General features: G+C 50.4%; 1 protein-coding gene across 1 annotated transcript in view; it reads right to left on the bottom strand.

Moving 5' to 3' along the window:
• MROH2A (maestro heat like repeat family member 2A) overlaps positions 1-20,565 on the bottom strand; it is a 43,272-nt gene that overhangs the window by 15,425 nt on the left and 7,282 nt on the right. Inside the window, exons 9-24 of the mRNA XM_032479181.1 lie at positions 20,434-20,512; positions 20,193-20,306; positions 17,885-17,961; positions 16,852-16,971; positions 16,431-16,541; positions 14,440-14,587; positions 13,419-13,459; positions 12,764-12,905; positions 12,458-12,510; positions 12,023-12,130; positions 6,747-6,866; positions 6,425-6,547; positions 5,148-5,300; positions 3,862-3,984; positions 2,059-2,138; positions 360-465 (exon numbers count right to left, since the gene is read on the bottom strand). Of these exons, the coding sequence (XP_032335072.1) occupies positions 360-465; positions 2,059-2,138; positions 3,862-3,984; positions 5,148-5,300; positions 6,425-6,547; positions 6,747-6,866; positions 12,023-12,130; positions 12,458-12,510; positions 12,764-12,905; positions 13,419-13,459; positions 14,440-14,587; positions 16,431-16,541; positions 16,852-16,971; positions 17,885-17,961; positions 20,193-20,306; positions 20,434-20,512 (1,698 nt within the window). The remainder of the gene's footprint in view (positions 1-359; positions 466-2,058; positions 2,139-3,861; positions 3,985-5,147; positions 5,301-6,424; positions 6,548-6,746; positions 6,867-12,022; positions 12,131-12,457; positions 12,511-12,763; positions 12,906-13,418; positions 13,460-14,439; positions 14,588-16,430; positions 16,542-16,851; positions 16,972-17,884; positions 17,962-20,192; positions 20,307-20,433; positions 20,513-20,565) is intronic.

The following is a 20,565-nucleotide window of genomic DNA, read 5'->3' as shown; positions in this document are numbered from 1 at the left end:
GGCTCTCTCTCAAGCTGGGTATCAGTGCCCACAGGGACTTAGGAGCCATGCGTTGGAGACGCTGGTGCCTCTGTCAGCCTGGGTCCCTGAATAACCGCATGAAGCAGCCTCATCGCCACCTCTGCTGCCAATTAGACTTAATGTGAGGGAGAAATAAACTTTCATCATGTTAAACCATGGAGATTTCGAAGTTTGTTACAGCAGCCAGCATTCCCTTACACTTACTGACAGAGCCTGCTGCACTTTGCTGCCTCCAGCCACTCCCAGGTGGCTCAGGACGGTGGGCTCTCGGCACTGCCCGTGTTAATGTGAACTTCCAAGTCCTGACGCAGAAAATGAGGTGACCCAGAGGGACCTACCTTAATGGACTCATTTTCTCCTGGGGGTTGGAGAGAAATGACAGAATGTATACTGATATCCATCAGCTCACTGCTTTCCTCTGTGGAGTAGAAAGGCTTCAGTTTGCTAGAGAAAGAAGTGACAAGAGGAGCAGTCAGTGGGGGGTTGAGAACCCGCCACCCTCTGCCCAGCCTGGGGTGTGGAGGTGTGTCAGAGAATGAGGGAGAGGCCAGCATCCCTGGTTGGGGGCTCAGACCTGCATCCCTTCCCAGGGCCCTGGATCCACCCACCACCAGTATCCAGTGACTGTCTGTGATTGATGGGGAGACTCAGGGGCCCAGGGCCACCTCTCCTACTTATCGCCTGTGCTGAGCCTGCCCCTCTCCTGTTCTGGAACATTCCATCACTCCTCCCTAACCACAACCAAGGACTCTGCCTCCCAGGCTGGTCCTGGCCCAGGGGTTTTCAATGGTAATACCTGGAGCTTATTAGAAATGCAGATTCTGTGGCTCGACCGCAGAGCTACCGAACCAAAAACTCCAAAATGGAGCCCAGCCGTCGGTGTTTTAATAAACCTTCTGGGGTGGTAGCTAGCTGCTTGGTGCGTGCTAGCTCATTCTCTTTCTGCCCACTTCATAGACAGTTCTCAAGCCTAGGTGCCCACTAAGATCACAGGAGGGCTTTTCAATTAAGGGCTTCAAGGGCCATGCCCAGCTCCGGGGATCTTACTTAAGGGTCTAGGGTGGGGGTGGGTATCAGCGCCGCTCAAAGTTCCCCGCTGGCTCTGCTGTGCCTCCAGCATTGGGAGCCACCACCAGCTTTAAATCCCTGCCCCCAAAGGGGTCCTGCACTTCACCCTGCCAGTTCAGCTCCTACCCAAATCTGGTCATTTTGTTTAAGTCAAAAGCCAACTCTCCCACCAAGGCCTTTGACAGCCTTTGTTATATCGACTGAGTGGCATCTTATTAGCAGCCCCCTTGTTTGGTTTTACTTAGCTATTTTCCTACAAATACTCAGCTCCGACCTGTAATTCCTTGTGTGTGTGTTTCTTACCTCCAAGTCCCCGAAGGGATGTTTGTGAATTTTGTTTGAAATCTGCCCATGTGCTCCCTCTTAAAGCGACAGAGAGTTCTGCTATGAGCCTAAATGTTGACTCTGACGCCATAGGTGAAGAATTCCTAGAGCCCACTTGGCCACTTCAAATACTCATTTACAAACACCTTTCTTCCCGCACCTTCCCCTGCCCCACCAGCGGACAGACAATTCCCAGAAGGCAAACCTCAGCCTTCTATTACTTTGTATTAACTGTATCAATACTGGATCAATAAATACATTCCTTGACTGAGCCCAGCCCAACCTGAAGGACGGTCTTTCCCTGCTGTGCTATGCATCACCACTGTGGGATTTCTAGCTCAAAACATCCCCTAAGGGACCAAGGAGTAGCCCACCCACCACCAGCCATTCACCTCCCAATCCAAAGAGAAGAGCCTGACTTGAAGTATTGCTGAGAATTATGGGAAAGAGCTGGTGGGAGCAGACCTCCCCACTTCCTAGGAAGGCCCATTGCCCTGGAAGCTGCATCCCGACTTGCTGGCTACAGAGGAGGAGAGGGCAAAGGAGGTGCGAGCCCCCGCAGAGCACTGGCGGGGGGGGGGGGTGTCTCAGACTTTGCCTCCACCCAGGGGAGGCATCTGGGACCCAGGCAGGGGCCCAGCTCACCTCAGGTGCAAGAGGGCCTCCATCGCCATCGTCCGTACAGGAGAAACCAGGCTGTCAGTTGGTTCTGCCTTGATGATCGTCTGTCCGGAGAGCAGGGAGTGAGCTCCCAGCCACCCAGAGTCCCGGGACAGGCAGCCGAGTGGCTTGGGCCGACAGTGACCATGATGGCGGCTGCACTCGGGGGTGACAGCCAGGAAGGCCTGACATTGTGTGATCAGCTCTGATACCCCACACCATTTTCATTCTTTTTACAGTCAGTGGCCTTCGACATTCTAGGTAGGGAAGGCAGCAAAATCTGGCAGGAGGAGTGGGGCTGAGAGAGGCCTGGGCTCCTGGATCAGGTCTGCACTCGCTGGCTGTGTGTCCTGGGCAAGGCGCTTCCCGCTCCTGATCCCGTGCATGGAAATGAGCACTGGGCCAGGCCAGCGGGTATTACAGGCATAAAGTTCCCGGCCCCCGGCGGGAGCCTAACAACTGGGTGTTTCCTAATCAGGGCCTCCTGTTCCACCCACAACTCACTTCCCTCCAGGAGTGGCTGGAGTGGCTTCCAGGGGCCAAGGCATTGCCAGGGAGTGAGGAGGTCTGGGGACCAGGAACACTGGCTGCCTCACACACCCTCAGCAGCCCCCTGTCACGGCTTCTTGCCTTTGGACCATTGACACTTTCAAGATCTTAACAGAGTTTTGTGCAAAAATAGCTTTGGAACCGAGCAGAACTCTGCCCGGACCACCCCCCTCCCAAGCGCAAAAGCCTCTACCTACGTCCCCTGCCTCCTGTGTGTAGAAAAGTGGCGTCTCCCATGCCTCCCTGAGTCACAAAAGAGCAGGCTCAAGCCATTATGATGAGGACAACAGAGTCCCAGACTCACTGTGTGACCACACTCCTGAGTTGTTTTACCGACACTATAACTGTCACCAGAGGGAGAAGGCTAACTGCGCGATGACCAGACTGCAGACATGGCATTAGCTGCTCCTTCTTGAGCAGGACTGACTCTGACTAGCACACCTTTCAATTCTTTTGACCCCACAGTACCTTGTCTTCAAAAAAGTAAGAATGAAGATTAAGTAAAGAACAGGTGACCAGATCTCTTCCCTGGCTTCCCCTTCAGGAATCTCACATACAAGCTGTGTGAACAAGGAAGCACTAAAGAAAGATGACGAGAAGCCGGCGAGCCTGCGCACAGCCAGAGGCGGCTCCAAGTCTGCTCCCGCCTCAGCGACTAGCTGAGGCTCCTTCCCCTCTTCCTTTAAACCTTTCATGGCCGAACAGAACCTGGGGAGCTGGCTCTGGGGACATGAGCCCACCTTCTCCCCAGACTGCCGGCTTTCTGATTAAAAGCAACTTTCCTTTCTACCAACATCTGCCTCTCGAGTGTTGATTTTCAAGCAGCGAGCAGCCAGATCTGAGTTCAGTGACACTTTAAGTCCTGTTTGCAAAAGATCCCTACCCCCGACCCCTCCGATGCAGAAATACTGGGACTATATCTGGACTGACCCAGGGTACTCTGTCTCCCAGCCCTGAACTGGCCGTCTCTGGGGCATCACAGGGCCCAAGAGGGGCGGGGTCTTCAACCCTGTTTTCCAGACTGTTTTCTGGCCATGAAACCCTTCATCAGATTCCAGAATGTCACACCCAGAAGTTTTACAGTTGGATCAAAGCAGAACTGAGACAGGAGGGGCTTCAGAGACCCCCGTCACCCCCTTGTCCCTCAGATGCTTTCAGGGCCTCTCTCTGACCAGGGAGAAGCCGGTCAGCAGAGTTAGACCCCAAATCCGCCCAGGACCAAGGAAGTTCCCAGCTTACCATTATAATGCCAGTAAGAGTCGCCTTTTGGGCAAGCTGGAAGTCCTCCAGGTCCTTGATGTTTCTGATGGCATTGGTGACCTGCACCATACTCTTCAAGAAGGCTATTTTGAGGTAGATGTCCTATGCACAGACCAAGACGAGGGACCGGAGGGGCATGCTGTGAGTGAGCCCCAGAGACCCCAGGCGCCAGCCCATGTTCCTGGACCCTGTGGCCACATGGGATGCTCCTTCCCCCAGCTGAAGAAGAGTCAACGTCAGGGTGCTCCAAGAGACGGCCAGCCCCATGCTGTCCTCCAGCCACCTGACAGAGCATTTACCATCTGTGGGGACACGGGCCAGGCCCTGGACAGGGCACACCACCCTCCAGTGCCCCGCAGAAAGTGCTGCCTCCCCCAGACCCCCGCGCTGCGCCCAAGGACAGCGATGCTGGTCAGTGGGCAACTTCGCGGACCGGGGACTCCGAGCCCTGTGTGTTACCGAAGAGGCAGAATAAGTTACAGAGATAAAATTGTTTTTGCCTTTACGGCATGAATGAGCCTTGAGGACATCATGCTGAATGACATAAGCCAGTCACAAAAGAATGACACTGTGAGATTCCAGTTATATGAGACACCTGGAGTGACAGGTGCATAGAGACAGGAAGTGGAGGGAGGGGGAGGGGAGGGGAGTTGGTGGGGACAGAGTTTTAGTTTGGTTTTAGGTCTGGAGGTGGACAGCGGTGATGGTTGCACAACGGTTTCAGTGTACTTAATGCCACTGAGCTGTGTGCTTAAAAACAGTTACAATGGCAAATCCCATGTGTACTTTACTGCAAACTTAAAAACAATAAAACTTAGGTTATGTTTGCTTTATCCTCTGTTTTCTCCTCCTTATCTTTCCAAGAAAGTAGCCAGTCTTTTTGCATCTCTGCAGACAACCACACTTCTTGTGCCTTGTGAAAGGGCTGGGGTCGGGTGTCGAGGTGAGGGGCAGAGGTGAGGGCAGAGGGAGTGAGAGAGGCCGGGCAGAGTGGGGGGCTTTTGCTGTGACTTCAGGGACCCACCTTCACCCCGCCCAGCCATCGAGGGCGGGGGATGCCCCCCGGCCCTAACCCCACAGCTGCAGAGAACAGCACAGACTGTGGCAAAGGGCTTCCCAAACGGTGGGTATCAAGTAGGACTCCTGGATGTCCCCTGGGTGGGGCTGGGGGTGTCCTGGTAATGGTGCAGAGTGACTCTCTGCCAGCCCGGCTCAAGGAGGGTGTCCCTGGGCACCGGAGTGGGTGTGTGGCAACCCACATTTACCTGGCAGCTGCTGGAGTAGTGATGAATGATCTTGGCAGTGATCGGGTTGTCCAGGTGGGTGAGGAGCATCTGTGGGTGGCAATGTGAGGCCACGCAGCTGTACATCACCATGAGGGTGCCCTTCACGGTCTCCCGCCTCCAGGGGTGGTCCTTCTGCAAGGCCAACGAGAAGGGGAAGAACCACTGAGCGGATGGAGAGGGAGGGTCTGATCTTTCAGCTGACTATTTCCTGGGTGCCTGAAATGCTCACTCATTCACTCATTCATTCAACGTGTCTTTACTGAGCCCTACATGCCAGGCCCTGGGTGTACAGCGGTGAGCAAGTCAGACCAGAGCCACGACTGCCCATTAGCTGTGAGAAGGTGGTTTGCGTGGACACCCCTAAACAGAGGCTGCTGGGCCCCAACTCATCCTCTCACCTGCCGGGCACCTGCTCTGGGCCAGGGGCTCTCATGATGCTGGGGATGCAGTGGGAAGAGAGCCTCAGCCCTGCTCTCCTGGGAGGAGGTGTCAGAGGCCACCAAGCCCACCAGGAAGGAGGGTAAGGGGTCCCCCTCCTTCCAGGCCTCGAACAGAAATCCAGCTCTCAGGTCTCACTTTGTAGAGAAGCTGGGGTTGAAGCCTGGACACTCTCAAATCTCCCCATTCAAACTACCAAACCCCCAGGGCAAGGGTCCAAGGTCAAGGCAAAACCTTAGGCATCAGTGACTCTCGATGGTTGCCCACTGGGGACTCAGCCAACCTGTGGCACCGCACCCTATGGCCTGGAGGGGCAGCCTCCGGAGGCCGCCCATCGGCTGTGTGGTCCAACCCCCAGCATCCGCACTGGTCCTCTGCGGGCCTTTGAACCTGCTTCTGAGCTCTCACTTGTAGGACAGTGGACATTACAGCCCCTCCATCCCAGCTCCACTGACTCACTGAGGCAGAGCTCCCAGCACACGGCAAGCACCTGCTGGGCACCACCTGAGAGCTTCTTCAGATCCAGGGGGTTGGAGTGAGGCCTGCAAAGACCCCTGCTGCTGGCCAAAGGGGGTCACCATGAGTAGCCAGGAGCTAGGACTCCTTTATAATCTCTGGGCTCAGAAAAGACCCAGCCTATGTTCTTCAGATAATCTGAGAGCAAAGGTTTGTCAGAGGCAGCCTCCGGACCTCAGCCACTTTGGTGAAGGACACACAGCGGGAGTTCCTTACTGAAATCTAGCAAGAACCTCGGTTGGATGCGGAGAGCATCGTTCTAAGAGGCCCCCTGGACCTGACTGTGGAGCAAAGTGCCTCACCCGCCAAGCGCCGATCTGCCAGTACTGCTCCGACTCCTGGATCCTCTCCTCAAAGTCATGCAAAACATTCAGCACTGTCTTCACCTGGCCCCGGGCACACAGGCCAAAGCACAGAATCACACCCTGCAGGGACACCCAGCCGGGCAGGGTGAGGGCAGCAGGCAGGGGCAAGAGAGGAGCCCCCCCATACACATGCACACACACGCCCAGGTAAACACTCCTGCATGCCATGTACACACGCGTGCACACATACATGCACACATACATGCGTGCACACACCGCGTCCCCTGAAGGTCCAGAGGGGACGGCAGGGCACCCTCACCTCCCGGTCAAAGTCATTACTGTAGTCTGTCTTGTAGAGCAGCTCCAGCAGCTGCACCTCCACCTTGTCAGCCTCCAGGCCCACGGCCAAGGTGAAGCCCAAGGCCTGGTACAGAAAGCCCTGGAGAGGCAGAAGGAGGAAGCGAGCATCAGGCCTACTCTGACCCACTCTGGGATCACTGCCGTGGGGAGTTGGCTACCCATTCCTCTAGGTTTAAAAAAAAAGGGGGCAGACATTATGCATTTTGTAGATCCTTTAAAGGAAATATTCAGGTTATTCTGGGGGGTCGGACTGTACAAAGGCAGGCATGTTACAAATAGTGAGGGACAGGTTTCTCTCTTATATAAGTTGAATCAGTTTACACTCCCACCAGCACGTCTAAGAGCACCTGTTTTCCCACATTCTCTCTGACTTAGGATATTATCACTGAAGGTGGAACGTTCGCATTTTGATTTGTTTCTTTGATTAGTCATCTTTGCGTCTTCTCATGATCCACTCTTTGAATTTCTGCCTATATTCTTTCCCCGTTGTTGGATTATTTCCCCTATTTTATTTTTTGTTTGTAAGAACGTGTGTATATTTGGAAAAATAACAAGAACAAACATCTATCAGCTCGTGTAATCCACATGACAACTCTGTAAGGTAAATGTGATTACAGTATCTGGAGGTGAGGAAACTTGCAGGAACTGGTGGAAGCAGGATTTAAAATCAAGCATGGTGTGAGGCTCAGTTATTTTTTATTGAAGTGTAGTTGATTTACAATGTTGTGTTAGCTTCAGGTGGACAGCATAGGGTTTCAGATTTTTTTTCTGATTATGTCTCCTTATAGGTTATTATAAGATATTGAATATAATTCCCTGTGCTATAAAGTAAGTTCTTGTTGCTTATATATTATATACATGGTAGTTTGTATCTATTAGCCCCATACTCCTATTTATCCCTCCCCCATCTTCCCTCTTCCCTTTTGACAACCATAAGTTTGCTTTCTATATCTGTGAGTCTGTTTCTGTTTTGTAGATACATTCATTTGTATATTCCACATATAAATGATATCATATAGTATTTATCTTTCTCTGTCTGACTTACTTCACTAGTATAATATTCTCCAGGTCCATCCAGGTTGCTGCAAATGGCAATATTTCATTCTTTTTATGGCTGAGTAATCCTCCATGGTATGTATATACCACATCTTCTTAAGCCAATTGTCTGTTGATGGGCACTTGTGTTGTTTCCATGTCTTGGCTATTGTAAATAGTTCCACCATGAACATTGAGGGCTTACAAATATTTTCGAATTAGAGTTTTCATTTTTTTCTGGATATAGACCCAGGAGTAGGATTGCTGGATTTTATGGTAGCTCTGTTTTCAGTTTTTTTATGGAAACTTCATACTGTTTTTCATAGTGGCTGCATCAATTTAAGTTCCCACCAACAGTGTAGGAAGGTTCCCTTTTCTCCACACACTCTCCAGTATTTACTATCTGTAGACTTTTTGATGATGGCCATCCTGGCAGGTGTGAGGCGATACTTCATTGTGGCTTTGATTTGCATTTCTCTAATAACTAGCAATGTTGAGCATCTTTTCATATACCTGATGGCCATCTGTATGTCTTCTTTGGAAAAATGTTTATTTAGGGCTTCCGCCTATTTTTTTTTCCAGTATTGAGTTGTATGAGCTGTTCGTATATTCTTGATGTTAACCTTTTGTCAGTCGCATTGTTGCAAATATTTTCTCCTTTCCTGTAGGCTGTCTTTTCATAGGCTCATTTCTTAACAACCATGTATCAGGAGCCTCAGCTGGCAGACCCCTCTCAGTGGTATGTTTCCCAATGTCTCATTTCCCTTTTAATTTATTCAAACTGATGTTGTTCAGTCACACAGAACATTTTTATTTTCATAGAGTACGGCCTCTTTTGTTTCCTTTGTCTTTCTTGGTTTCTTTTTACGCATATGAAGGCCTGTTCCACACGAAGATTACAAAAATATTCATCAACATATTCTTCTAGATGGTCCCTGGTTGTATTTCATTTTGTACACTTACATCTTTGATCTGTTCTAGGAGCACAAACACAAGCTGCATTTTCAATGTGCTTTTAGCTACTGTCTTTCATTTTTTTGTTTTTTTGTTTTTTTTTCCATTCAGATGAACTTGGAAATAATCTTGTCAAATTCCGTAAAACTGTCACATTTCCACAAAAACTCCTTTTGGGAATCTGACTGGGAACAAATTGTATTGCAGATTAATTTGAGAAAAAAAGGACACCTTAACAACATTGAGACTTCCTATCCAAGAACCAGAGATGGTGTTAATTTTATCAGGCAGCTTCCCGGCCTCTCCTTGTGGTTTGGAGTTCTTCACTTTGGTTCCATATATTTCATCTCGTTGCTATCTTATTTGATTATAAATTTTTACATTGTGTTGCTGCTATGTTTTTTTCTTTTTTTTACATTTTTTTTTCCAGTTTGTGTGTGTGTGTGTTGCTTCTTTCACTAGGATCTTTCTTCGTTACATTGTATTTTTGTTGTATTTGTATACAGGAAAGATGATGATTTCTGCATATTAATTTTGGGAATGACTATCTACTGGGGTAGTAAGTCTGGACATTACATTAGCCATCTTGCCCCTACCTGGAAGATGCCAGTCTGAGCGATGAAGAGACTGAGAGAGTCCTGAGGAAATTCCTTAAGCCACTGTATTTAATCATGACTTTTTAAGTTATCTGAGCCAATAAAATCCTATTTATTTATTTACTTTCCTGAAACTAGGTAATTACTGTAATGTGGTTGAATTACAAGCATTTGCTTATTAAATATTACATACACGTTTCTTTCAAATGGGCATCTGGCCTTAAATGGACATCTGATAAAACCTTATACCCACACCTCTATAGCATTTAGAGATAGAAGATACACTTTACTATTTGTTATTTTGCATACTCAACTATGAAAGGTATACATTTGAACAAATGCAAGTTTTAAGTGACACCTGTAAAAATCTTTTTCTAAACATCTTTATTGAGATATAATTTACACACCATTAAAATAACCCATTTAAAGTTTACAAATTCAGTGGCGTATTCACAAAACTGTACAACCATCATCAATCAAGTTTAGAATAGTTTCATCACCCCAAAAAAGAAACCCTGTGCCCATTGGCAATCACTGCATATGCCCGCGAGTCCCTGCCAACCAACTCACCTACTTTCTGTCTCTATGGATTTGCCTATTCTGGATATCTCAAATGAGAAGAATCATACCATATGTGGTCCTCTGTGTTCCTTTGCACCTGGCTTCTTTCACTTAGCATGTTTTCAAAGGTCATCCTTTTGTACCATATGTTAAGACATCATTCCTTTCTATGACTGAATAAGACTCCATTGTAGGGATATACCACATTTTGTTTATCCATTCACCCACTGATGAACATTCGAGATTTCTCCATATTTTGGTTATATGCTCTGGACATTCATGTACAAGTTCTTGTGTGGACATACGTTTTCATTTCTCCTAGGCATATATAGTTAAGAGCAGAATTGCTAGATCATATGGTAACTTTATATTTAACATATCAAGGAAATGTCAAACTGTTTTACAAAAACACTGCTCCATTCTGTATTCACACCAGCAATATAGAAGGGTTCAAATTTCTCCACATTCTTGCCAATATTTGTTATTATCTTTTTTATTATAGCCATCCTTGTGGGTGTGGAGTAATATCTTGTTGCGGTTTTGACTTGCATTTCCCTAATGGTAATGATCCTGAATATTTTTTCATGTGATTATTTGCCATTTGTGTATCTTTTTTGAAGCAATATCTACTCAAACCTTTGCACTTTTTTAATTGGCTTATTTGTCATTTTATTATTGAGTTGTAAGAGTTCTTCATATATTCTAGACACATGGTCCTCATCAGGAACTAGATTTGCACATATTTCCTCTCATTCTGTGAGTCGTCTTTTCACTTTCTTAATGGTACCATTTTCAGCGTAAGAGTTTTCAGTCTTGATGATGTCCGATTTATCTCATTTTTCTTTCATCACTCAATGTTTTTGGTGTCACATCTCAGAAGACTTTGGTCAAGCCAAGGTTATGAAGATTTCCACCTATGTTTTATTCTAAGAGTTTTATAGTTCCAGCTTTTGTATTTAAATCTATGATCCATTATAAGTTAATTTTTGTGTATGGTATGAGGAAGGGGTCCAACTTCATTCTTTTGTAAGTGGGCATGCAGTTTTCCCAGCATCATTTGTTGAAAAGACTATTCTTTCCCCACTGAACTGTCTTGGCACTCTTGTTGAAAATCAATTGACAGGAAATGTGAGGTTTCTTTCCAGACTCTCAATTCTATTCCATCAGTCTATTACCTATCCTAATGCCAGTACCACACTCCCTTGTGTACTGCAATTATGCAGGAAGTCTTCAAATTGCAAAACCTGAGCCCTTCAACTTCGTTTTTTAAGCATAACTGTGTTGGCTACTCTGGGCCCTTTACATTATGAATTTTAGGATCACCTTGTCAATCTTGTGGGGGAAAGGCCAGCTGAGATTATGGTAAGGATCATGTTTGATCATGTTGAATCTGTAGATAAATGAGAGATGTCACCCTCTTAATGTATCTTAAATATATTATCTTTCAATCCATGAACATGAAATGCTTCCCATTGGTTGAGATCATCTCTGATTTTCAACAATGTTTATAATTTTGTGAAGACCCTTTTAGAATGGAATATACACATGTGGGGGCCATGAGTTAATAGCTGGATGAGTCAGGGGTGAGAAACGAATCTGTGGGGTGGAGATGGGGGTGGGGACAGGTTGTGCAGCATCGTTTGATAGAAGGTGTCCTGCTTTAGAAGTTGGGGGTCCAGCTCCAAATCCCAGCTTGCCCACTCCTTTTCCCCTCTCCAGGCCTTATCTTCTTCCCTCATTGACCTTTTGTGGTTCAATGTCATCCTCACCCTTTTCACTATTTACCAAAACATGTTCAGACATCTCATTCCTTGCCTATTGACTCTGCTGACAAAAGTTGTTATATTGAAAGGAGTGAAGTGAGAAGAAGGGGAAACTGGTGGCTGGAGGAGAGAGTCCCAGCTCCAACAAAGCAGGTTCTTAAGGAAAAACAGGACAAAACAAAAACTAAAACCCACTAGTCTAGACCAGCCTTTCCTCCCAGGACCCTGTGGACAGCCACAGGTACAGCTGGCCTCACACACACCACGGGACCCTCTCCGGTTTACTGTCCCTCCCTATCTGGACTGCCTTGCCTCCAGGAACCAACCTTCTCCAGGGAGGGGCTGTCGAAGCTCTCGATCTGGTTGTTCAGCTCTTTGCCCAGGCGCAGGCTCCAGTTGGAACCCCGAGTCTTCTTGAGGGAGTTTCTCAGAAACTGGGGAGACAGAAGACATCGGTGGGCCATATTCTAGCCCCCTCCACCCATCTCTAGACCGCTTAACCCAAATAGGGCTAATGTTTTGTGGGCTGGGGACTGGCGGGAGGGCTGCCACCCTGTGCTGCTTTCCTGGACTCTTGGGTCCCCAGGGTGGAAGCTCTCTGTCCTCTCCTGCTGTGGACACGTATGTACTCCCCCAGTCCTCTGACAGAAGGAGAATATGTCCCTTAGGGGCCTCTTAACTCCCCACCCACCAACCCCACTGGGAGCCCTCCCCCAGCCCTGTCTCCCCACCCTGGCCTCAGCAGGTGGGGTCGCCTCTACCTGAATCAGCTTGTCCTCCCAAGTCTTCTGATTCCAAGTAAACTCAGTATGTTCTGCAGAGAGAAGGACCACACATGCTAGTGTCTCCTGCTGCCTCCACCCCACCCTAGGTCGCCTCCTCAGCAGGTGTCTGAGGACTTCCGCAGATGGGCTCACCACTCGGCATTTTCCTCCCCACCTTCCCAAGGACTAAAATACACTGTGCCAGCCCCTGGGAGCCTTGGATCCTGTTGATGAGGTCATGTGATCAGTACCCAGCGTGTACACTGACGGGGGCAGGCTCAGGTGCACACCCGGGCACCTCACCTTCCAGGTACTTGACCAGCAGCGGAATCTCCAGCTCCCACATGTCGGCCATGGAGGGTGCGATGCTCTGGCTCAGGGTCCTCAGAAGGTTGAGCATGGCAATCCCACGGCCCTCCCCCTTGTAGGGAGATGACATCAGCACCTGGAGGGCACCAAGACTCCAGGGGGCTGTGCCCGGGCTGGGCAGCCCCAGGCCCTCGCTCCTCAACCTGGCTGCATGCTCATAAAGGGGAGAGTTGGAGAGGATGGGTTGTTTTCAAACAGAGTCTCGGGGATCAGAGCATCCCCCAAAAGGATGCTGCAGGGAGGAAAGGAGATGAGAGGGGGGACTGTGGGCTCCCTCCCTACCCTGGCTTCCACGGAGCAGGGATTGGTGTCCAGGGTCAACACAAGGAGGACGACACATGGGTGCAGGACTGAGCCGATCCCCTGGGGACTGGCAGGCTACAGGCAGTGTCCTGGGGATGCTTTGGGACCGTTCAAAGGCCAAGCAGAGGAATCTGGGAGCATACTGCCCCAACCACATCTACCCCAGAGGGCCAACAGAGACCTGGAAAGCTCTGCCTGTCAGGCTTCCAGCTCCCTCCTCTCCCAGGAGGCTCCGGGAATTAGGTGCTCAAGGGAGAGGAGTCCAGGGCCCAAGTGAGCCACTCACCAGGAGACGGGCCAGCAGCTTCTGCGGTGCGGGCAGGTCCACTGAGAAAGAAGAAGTTGCGACCTCTGCTGAAGCTGCCCAGCCCATCCCAGCACATGCTTTTATGCCCTCGGGCGTGCTTTATCCTGCAAGGTGCTTCCCGACAGCATCCCCTTGCCCCAGAATGGAGGATGGTCAGCACAGGGGACTTTCCACAAAGAACATCATTAGAATTGGCTTATGCTGGAGGAGGGCGTATGGGCTGGGGCTTAGAAGATGGCGTTCTCAGGACTCGCCCACTTTGTAATGGACACCAGGACCCGTTAGGGGAGAGTCTGTCTCCCATCACCTCACTTCACCTCCCTCTGCTGGCTTTGGGAGGCAATGAGCCCCTGAGAAGTAAACTCACAGCACTTGGACCCATGGGTGAGGGAGGGCCAGGCCTGCTGAGAAGCTGCAGGTGGGGGGCCCAGGAGAGGACCCAGCCCCAGAGTCGGGGTGGGGGTTTGAGGAAGCCCTAAAAGGGTAGCCTAGCTGGTTGCTCAGAGCAGCCTCCGCCCTTCACCATTCCTGGGTCCTGGAAGGCTCCTCGTCACCTTTGGTCACTGGCCATGCCCATCCACAATGCCCCAGGCCCTTGAGAGCCATTGCCTTGTGACAGCGGTGTCATCCATAAGTAGGTCAGCCTGGTCACTTTCTTGAGAGTCTGGTGTTAATGTGCTCAATCTGAGGGGACCCCAGTGGGGCTGGTTTCAGAGGACTCAGATGGGAATGTCTGTAGCTCCCCCAGCTGGCTCACCGAGGCCCAGAGAGGTCACACCTGGAGAGAGCTTGAGCCAGGCCCTCTGCAGGTGGGGCCTGGGCCGGAGGGCAGGGACGTGAGGAATGACCTTCCTGAGGAACTCTGTACAATTTCAATCTCCTTAGATACGGCAGGGGTGGCCTCTGGCCTGGCTGCTTGGAAGCCAGAATGCTTCCTGGAAAGGGGAAGCCTTCCAAGGTTTGGGGCACCCTGGTGAGCTGGCGCGGGGCTGCTGCTCACCGTGCCTGCTCCTGCTGGTCGCACTGGCCTCCACATCCTTGGTGTGGAGCTGCTGTTCTGCCAGGTTCGTGAGGCTGATGCAGATGGGGGTCAAGGCCTCCATGTAATCGGTCTCCATGATGTAGCACAAGAGCCTCACCCAGAACTCCTGGGCGGCGGGGAAAGGGGGCAGGATTAGCTGGGGCAACCAATGGCCATGCAAGGAGGCAGGTCAGGCTTCCCCCATGGTGTTGCCTCGCCCTCAATTCTCCAGAACCGCGCTCTGACCCGCTGACCACCTCAGCCCCGAGGCTGCTGCCAGCCCCACTCTGTCAGGGCCGTGTGAGTGGCACCTACTGGACATGGCTGAAGGGGTCAGCTAGTCCTGGGCCCCCAACCCCCCTGCCTGCTGGCCTCACTCCAACCCCACTCCCCTCACATCCTCTTTGACCAGCGCCCTCCCTCTAACCCCAGATCCTCCGGAGATGACATGGGCCAGACAACCCAGCCATGCTCGCCAGTTGGGATGGTCCTGTTTTGTGTCCACTTGGCTAAGTGAGTGTGCCCGGTTATTCAATCAGATGCTAATCTAGGTGTGGTTGTGAAGGTATTTTGTAAATCTGATGAAAGTCCATAATACTTCCAGGAGATTATGCCGGATACCATGAGTGCACATCATCCAATCAGTTGAGAGGGAAAAACAGGTTTCCCTGAGGAAGAAGATAGTTTGCCTCAAGACTACAGCCCCAGCTCCTGTGTGAGTCTCTGGCTTGCCCTCTAAATTTCAGACTTATCAGCCCTCACAACTGCATAAACCAATTCCTTGAAATAAAGCAAACTATATACACATACACGTACATACATATATCTGTATCTCCTACTGATTCTGTTTCTCTACAGACTCTTAGAGCTGTGTCTCTAGCCCCCCAGCTTCACCTGCCATCTCCCCTTTCTCTCAGATGATCACTGAACACCCCCAGCGAATCCTGGTCCCCCTGAGTCCCACGCCCACCCCTCGGAGTTTGGGGTGAGCTCCTGTGCTACTAACTAACAAGTGAAGTTGCTTGCCCTTTTCTAGCCGAATCCTCGGCTCCTGGGTTCCCCCAGGGAGGCAGCATGGTGAACTGGAAAGAGCATTTTAATCCTGGCTCCACTATTTACCAGCTTAGAAGCCTTGAACAAATTAATGAGTCCCTCTGAGCCTTGGTTTCCTCATCTACAAAAGCAGGGTAATAATAACAGACTTTACCTCAAAGTGTTGTTGGGATAATTGAATGAGATTCTATGATGTTGCACACCTAGTACAGTACCTGCTATATGTAGGCACTCAATGGATTGCAGTCATTTATATTATTATTACTATTATTTCTGCAATTAAGATAAACTGCCACTGGACAAGGAGCATCTAGCCCATGGCCTCACTTAATGGACCATGAGTCCCTCCTTACGCTGTCATGTTAAATTTTTCCTATCTTATTGCTATGTCACATTGTATTGCAACTAGAAGTTGACACCTGTGTTTCCCCTAAAAGCCTGTGAATAACCTGGAGTAATACTGAGCCTTCCCAGCATATACTCTGGTGTCTTTCACATAATAGGAACTCACTGAATGTTTGTGGAATTAAACCACTAAAATCACTTATTTACACACACACGTACATGCCTGCACACAAACACACACCCGGGCTGAAGAGGCTTTAAGGTAATGGAAACATTTCAGGCAATAAGTCAACTGATACTTCTTCAGTCCACGGTGTGCCAGGCACTGCCCTGGCATCTGGGGCCCCTGGGTTCCCACAAAGACCCAGCTCTAAAACTGAATCTTGAAAGACAAGCTCTCAGGTATTTGGAAGATCAGGGCTCGACCCCTCAGTCATCCCAGGTGGTGGGAATGGGAGCACGAGTGCAGAATTCTGGGCCTGCATTCTTCCCCTCAAGCCCGGCACAGGGCAGACATGAGCCGTCAGATCCAGCATGCCAGCCCACTGGGTGGGTGGGTGGGGCTCACGTACATTGGTCACCCCACTGACAGAAGAGGTTATGATCTTCACGGTATCCATGGTGACATTGTGGACCATCTTCTCCTCCAGGTCCCTCTGATAAAAGCTCTCCCGGCGATTTGTCTGGAAGATGGAAACAATGGGTCCCTGCTTGTGGGCTGGCAGGGTCTTGCCGTGGTCTTGGCTGTGGTCTCCTCACCCCCATGAGGCTCGATACTCAGATTCTGAGTATCCAGTATGCCCACAGCTGCTCACGTGTTTCAGCATGTTCTAGACCCCTGCAGCTCACTGTGTGTGTTGTGGACTTGTGTCTTGAAAGTACATGCGTGTAGGTTCAAGCCCAGGTACAACGAGCAGCATTCTTGCCTCCATGCTGTGGAAACCCCTTCCAGAGTCCAGCTTCCCCAGGAGTCTGCTAGTCAGGGCCACTCACCAGTTTGTAGGTGGATAAGGTAAGTTGCACAGACACGTACTTCAGGCCCCAGCCTTTGATTCTGTCCTGGAAGCCAGACAGGACCAACTGGCCAATGATGCGAAGAATAGCCATCCTCACCTGAGGGGACAAGGCAGGGGACAGGCTGGGGGTCAGAGGCTCAGCATCCAAGACCAATCCTGCACACAAGACAGCTAGGGCTAAGGGTGCTCTGGTCTGGAAGGGGCCTCAGGGCCACCTGGTTACTGTGTACTCTGTCCACAGCCTCCTCCGGGGGTCCCCCAGGACAGCGTGCCCACCCAGGCCCTCGCCTGAGCCCTTCAAAGCTATGAGCACACTCTCCCTACATGGGCTGCTCCAGCCTCAGGCAGCCCTGCTGAGGAAAACATGACTCTTATCCTGGGCTCCCTGGAGCTCATATGTGGGGGTGACACAGATCAAGCCTGTTCCCTCTTCCCTTGACAACTTCCAGGTATAGGACAGCTCTGCCTACGTCTCCAGCCAAACACCCCATTCCCTCCCCTGTGTGTGCAGACCCCTCCATCCTGGACCTCCCCTCTCTGGGACATGATGACCCAAACAGCAGCCCCCACGGCCCAGGGGCCAGAAGCAAAGCTATGCTCCAGGGACTGTGGTTGCAGAAGAGCCAAGACGGTGATTTTTAGCCTTTATTTGCTTTTTTCAAATATGGTCAAGACCTTATAAAACCCTTTGGCAGCCAAGCAGCTTGACCAGAAGGTGGGTTCATGCTCCTCTGTCCAGGGTGGCATCTGAGACCCTTCACTGCAAAACTCTAGGTCCTTGGGTATTGAGGGCCTCAGGAGCAGGGCCACAGCTTGGATGGGCCTCCCTCTCCCGCAGCTGTACTTAGTGCTGTCTGGGAAGCTAGGTTTTCCATCCATGGGCCTTACTTGAGGAGGCGGCCGGGGCTCCCCACACAGAGCTGGAGGGCAGGGAAGGCTGCAGCCGCGGTCCCTCTGCATCCCTGGCAGAGGTCCCATACGCATCCCTTTCCAGATCTCCACCCTCTTACCTTGGACCGGGAGTCGGAGAGTGTGTTCTTGACTACCCGGATGGCCAGGTAGATGGTCCTGACATTCATTCTGGGCTCTGAAAGAGGAAAACCTGCCTGGAGGTCCGTCGGCCTCAGGGCCAGGCTCTGCAGAGGTGCCTGGGAGCCAGGTGCAGGGGACTCGTCCAAGTCGCGCCTCCCTAGGGCCTCAGACTCACCCCCACAAGCCCAGGGGCACTTCCTTCGGAGGCCACTCTGACCACCTCCCTGTGTTCTCGGTGCCCACCCCACCCCAGCCCCAGGGGACGTTGTTTTGATGCTTCACTCCCTTGACCTCTGCTTTGTATGTGTCTCTTTTGAACACAGTGGACTTTCCTTGAGCACGGAGTCTCCCCCTAAGAGCTATTTAGTTCCCTCAGCTGGACACATGGTGCTGGACACACCGGGGACAAACACAGGTGGCAAAGCTCAGCTGTGGAGAGCCTGGGCTCTGGGGCCAGGCTTCCAGGGTTCAAACCCTGGCTCCACTACATCCCAGCTGTGTGACCTTAGGTGAACTACTTAGCCCCTCTGTGCCTCAGTTGCCTCGCCTGTAAAAGGTGGATATCAAGAGCACCTCCCTCGCAGAGCCGCTGTGAGCAGTAATGAGTTACCACCGTGCCTAGTGCATGAGGGTGCTGTGTGTTTGCTGGATGTAGGGCTGATAACCAGACCCCCGACTGAAGGAGGAAGATTAAGGGAATTGAGGAAGAGTTGTGAGAAATTTCTGGAGACAGTGTATGGATGGAATTAGAGTTAAGCAATCAGGCTGATGCTACACTCAAGGCTAGATGTTACTAGAATTTAATGTTGATGGAGGAAAAGGAGGAAACGAGGCCAAGGTAGAAGGTGACGGGCCATCAGGCACCAAGGAAGAATGTTACCATTTAGAGGTTTTATCTTCAAAATGGAAACCTCTTTTTCCGGTTATTAAAATAGTATATGTTCATTGCAAAATTAAAGTAAAACATAGCCACCTTTAACAGTTCGTGTGTCCTTTTAAACCTGTTTATGCATAAACAGGCACATAGACTTTTCACATAACCGCGGTCATGCTGTATATTCTGTCCCATTCTGTATTGCTACACTTATTGTAGAGGGCAGCTTTTCCATGAAAAAGTATAGGTTATGTAATATGCCATTATGTGGATATACTATCATTAATTCCACAAATTCCTTATAGAAAAACATGTAGGTTGTTTTTAATGTTTTGCTTTTATGCCCAAAGTCATGATGACCATCTTTGTCCAGTTACCTTTGGGCAATTATTGCCTTTAGAAAACTGACCAAATGTTGGATTGTTGAGCCGGAGTTTTGGGCCTTATCTGATCGAGCACCCAGCATCGTTTATCAGTTTACACCCCTGTCAATGAAGTGTAAGAGTCTGGTTTCTTAAATTCTAGACCAGGGATTAGCGAAGTATAACCCTAAGGCCAAATCTAGCCCAGGGCTGTTTTCGTAAATAGTGTTACTGGAGCACAGCCACGCTCTGCAGTCTATGACTGCTTTTGCTGTGCAATGGCAGAGTTGTGTAATTGTCACAGACCTTGTGGCCTGCAAAACTGAAAATGTTTTTGCTATCTGGCCTTTTACTGAAAAATGGCTACACCAGCTCTGTTCACTATCTTTATCATCTCTGCCCATCAGATAGGAAAAAAGGGTCTCACTGTTGCTTAAATTTGCATTTCTTTAAAAGAGGGGTTTACTGTCAGTAGAAAGTAGAAGATCTTTCACATACAGTTGCCCAGTTTGTGCACTGCGCAAGGGCACCCAGCTGAAGGGCTGAACTGAAGCCACCCAAGCTCTTCTCAAGTCATGCAAGACCATGTGCTGCCAGTAGGGGGAACCTTGTTCAAATTGATGCAGCAGCTGGTGCTGCCGGAGACAGTTATTTCCCTTGAATATCAAGGCCAGGTTTAGAGTTTGGGCTTAGGGATTTAGAATCAGACTAAGGTTCAGCACTGGGTCAGTGGGAATTCACGGTTCCACCTACATGGTGTAACTAGGTTTTATATTCAGTCCTTGATTTAGCTTTGGGGGTTACACTAAGATTTGAGTCAACAGTTTGAAATTCAGACTCAAGTAGAAACAGATTGAGGGTTTAAGGAGAGGGATGAGGGTGTGGAGGTGGGTTCCGGAGCTGGTGAGGTTCAAGGGTAGAAAATGTGAAGCCACCCAGAGCTGTGACTCCTCAGCCCAGAGGAAATGAAGGAGGACTAGAGACAGGGGAGACCTGCCCACACCCCCCCACCCTGCCACCAACCCCGACCGCCTCCCTGCCCTCACTCACCATCTGCGCTCACCACTGCCCTAATCAGGGCCAGGGTCCCCACCCGGGTGGCCTCGTTGCTCATTTCCATCTGGCTGAGGAAGAACTTCATCAGCTCCTTGGGGTAGGAGCGGGCTGCAGGGGGAAGGACCGCTTTAATTGTGCCCACAGAGCTGGAGCAGCAGGACGAGGCAGCCCCGGGCCCGGGGCTCCAAGGGGCCGGGGCTCCCGGAGGCTCACCGCGGACCTGGGGGAGCCTCACCGAGGGCGATGAAGCAGTGTACGATCTCCGCCAGGTTCTGGCTGCTGTACTGCTGCTGGGCAGGGGCCTTGGAACACACCTGGGGAGGGGGCGTGCGGGGAGGGTAGGTGAGATCACAGCTGGATCGGGGGG

The sequence above is a fragment of the Camelus ferus genome, chromosome 5 (genome assembly GCF_009834535.1).
Source record: "Camelus ferus isolate YT-003-E chromosome 5, BCGSAC_Cfer_1.0, whole genome shotgun sequence".
NCBI classification, from domain to species: domain Eukaryota; kingdom Metazoa; phylum Chordata; class Mammalia; order Artiodactyla; family Camelidae; genus Camelus; species Camelus ferus.
Note: the sequence above shows the minus strand (reverse complement) of the source record. Positions and strands in the feature narration are given on the sequence as shown.